The sequence below is a fragment of the Callospermophilus lateralis genome, chromosome X (genome assembly GCF_048772815.1).
Source record: "Callospermophilus lateralis isolate mCalLat2 chromosome X, mCalLat2.hap1, whole genome shotgun sequence".
In the NCBI taxonomy this organism is placed as follows: Eukaryota; Metazoa; Chordata; class Mammalia; order Rodentia; family Sciuridae; genus Callospermophilus; species Callospermophilus lateralis.
Genome location: NC_135325.1, coordinates 103,942,297 through 103,945,187, shown reverse-complemented (window position 1 = coordinate 103,945,187; position 2,891 = coordinate 103,942,297). Strand labels below are relative to the sequence as shown.

Sequence of the window (2,891 nt, the reverse complement as noted above, 5' to 3'; positions counted from 1 at the left end):
CTCAGAGGCCCCCACCCCCCGCCCATGCTGCCTGAGGACAACGGTTGCCTTGGTGACATTGTTTGGCTCCAGGTGACCATCCTTGAAACTGCCTCAGCAGGCCCTGGGTCACCAGAAGGGAGGTAACATTCATGGGTTGAGAACGGAGTGTTCTGGTGGATCGAGGACAGCCTGCTGGCTTCACCTGGGTGACAAGTTGAGAAGTCCAGCATCCCGCGGCTGTAAGACTTCCGGAGGTACGTGTGGAGTCATCTCACCAAGCGGCCGAGGTGTTGGTCCTTCAGGTTGGTGAAGTGCGGAAGACCAGGCGCAGACATGTCTAATCCACAGACATTGGACATCCCTGCAGTGGTTTTTGACAACGGCTCGGGACTCTGCAAGGTAGGCCTGTCTGGGGAGATTGGACCCCGTCAAGTCATCAACTCTGTCGTGGGGCATCCCAAATTCAACATCCCTTCAGCCAGGGCCAATCGCAAGAAGTACTTTGTGGGGGAAGAAGCCCAGTACAGGTATGATGCCTTATATCTGCACTACCCGATTGAGCGTGGACTGGTGACCAGGTGGGATGACATGGAGAAACTCTGGAAGCATCTTTTCGAGTGGGACCTGGGGGTGAAACCCAGCGAACAGCCCATCCTGCTGACAGAGCCTTCCCTGAACCCGAGAGAGACGCGCGAGAAGACTGCGGAGATCCTGTTTGAGAAATTCAGTGTGCCTGCGCTCTACCTGCTCAACCACGCGGCGGGAGCGCTGTACGCTTCTGCCTGCGTGACCGGCCTGGTGGTGGACAGTGGCGATGGGATCACTTGCACTGTCCCGGTCTTTGAGGGCTACTCCCTCCCGCACGCAGTCACCAAGCTCTATGTGGCAGGGAGGGACATCACAGAGCACCTCACGCGGCTCCTCCTTGCCCGAGGCTGTACCTTCCCTTGTATCCTCAACAAGGCCGTGGTGGATGACATCAAAGAGAAGTCCTGCTACATCTCCCTGGAGCCCGAGATAGAGCCATCCAAGAGGCGGCAGGAGGTCCTGACAGAATTCAAACTGCCCGATGGCAATGTCATCCACATGGGGGACCATCTATACCAGGTACCGGAGGTCCTCTTCGCGCCCGACCAGCTGGGCATCCATGACCCCGGGCTCTCCAAAATGGTCTGCAGCACGATCTCCAAGTGCGACGCTGACATCCAGAGCAACCTTTTTGCAGACATCGTGCTGTCTGGAGGCACCACGCTCTTCCCCGGCCTGGAGGAAAGGCTCATGAAAGAACTGGAAGAGATGGCTTCCAGGGGGACCCCCATCAAGATCACTGCTTCTCCTGACAGATGTTTCTCTGCGTGGATTGGTGCATCCATCATGACTTCTATGAGCAGTTTCAAGCAGATGTGGGTCACTTCTGAGGACTTTAAGGAATTTGGCAAATTCGTGGTTCAGAGAAAATGCTTTTGAAGAACATTGCACGCTGCAAACACCTCAAAATGCCGGTACCAGCTGCAGTACCAGCTGGTGGTGACATGGTCCCTTGGCCTTCAGTACAATGTTCAATAAACCACTTTCCCTGTAGCAGTTTCAGTTTATTCTCTGCAGCTCCAGGGTACTTGCCCATTCCACTGGTCAATGTTTATGTGGTTCTCACCCACCCACCCCGCTTTTTTGTCCTATGGATCTTTTGAGTTGCTTTCTCCAGAGAAAACCATGGGGTTTGTGTTTGGGCTTTGGCCGGTTTCAGGGGTTCTTGTCAAATGTGCCTGACCCTCAGGCCTAGAAGCTGGGTTGATGAGGGTCCCTACAATCTTTACTGCAATTGGTGTCACCGGTGCTTCTGATAGAACCAGTGCACAGGAGACAGAGTTGCCAAAGAAAGTGGGGAGAGCCAGGAATGAGGTCAAAGCAGAAACGCTACCCTGTTTTTAGGGTGAACAGATCACTTCATTGGATTGGCATTGAGTTAGGACAACAGTGCTCTTGCTCAAACATGAGATCACACAGATAAGCAGAAGAGAAAGAGTGCTGGGCACTGAGGTTATTATTTCTTTAGGGTTCTCTAATTTCAGGAACTCAGCTCCTAGTTAATAATTAAACATTAATAATCACTGCTACTATTTGATTATTTTTCCTTTACTTTTAATTTTCAGATGTATGCATAGAATCTTTTTAGGAGTAGAATAATGAAAACAGTTGATGATTAATAGTAAAGCAGTTGCTGCAAAATTTATGCACAAATATAACATCTCTTTAATTTGTATTATTTTCCTAAAACATTATTTTGTGACAAATGGAAAATGTAAAGTACTTTCTGTAATACACTCTGTTTGGTGAACAAACCAATGATCTTTCTCATATATTTGTAAGTCTATGCTTATTTGTGTATACACATATAAATGTCTTTTTTTATATGACTGTAAACATTTAGAAAAATGTATCAAAACATAAACACTAGTATTTACACAAGTTATTGAGGAAGGATGGAAGGAATGCAAGTAGCTATGGAAGGAAAGCTGGGAAAAAATCAAAAGGAAAACATTATGTTAAGAATTGCAGCCTGTATCTAATGAAGCTGTCCATGAAAGTATTCCCATTTTGCACATATCTTCTCATGTTCATGTTCAGAAATGTCACCTGCTAGCTTCAATACCACCATGAAATTATCAAACTATTAATCACGATGAATCAAATCTTTTATTTATTTGATTATGCTAGTTTAACAGCACAGATTTGTTTATGAACAACTTCAAATGTAACAGGAAGAGAGTGGAATGATGCCTGAAAGGAGCTAAGGAAACATTATTATAGATTTATATAATAATAATTCTAAGAATGATGTTAAAGAAATAAGATTTTCTGATAGTAACAAAGTACTTATGATCAAAAGACCATTGTTGCAGGAATTA

The 2,891-nt window shown here is 46.4% G+C and overlaps 1 protein-coding gene across 1 annotated transcript; it reads left to right on the top strand.

Annotated features, from left to right (window-relative positions):
• Positions 1-315: 315 nt before the first annotated feature.
• On the top strand, positions 316-1,449 carry LOC143639256 (actin-related protein T1-like). The gene has a single exon (XM_077107456.1). The coding sequence runs from the start codon at positions 316-318 to the stop codon at positions 1,447-1,449; it is 1,134 nt and encodes a 377-aa protein (XP_076963571.1).
• The last annotated feature ends 1,442 nt before the right edge of the window (positions 1,450-2,891 follow it).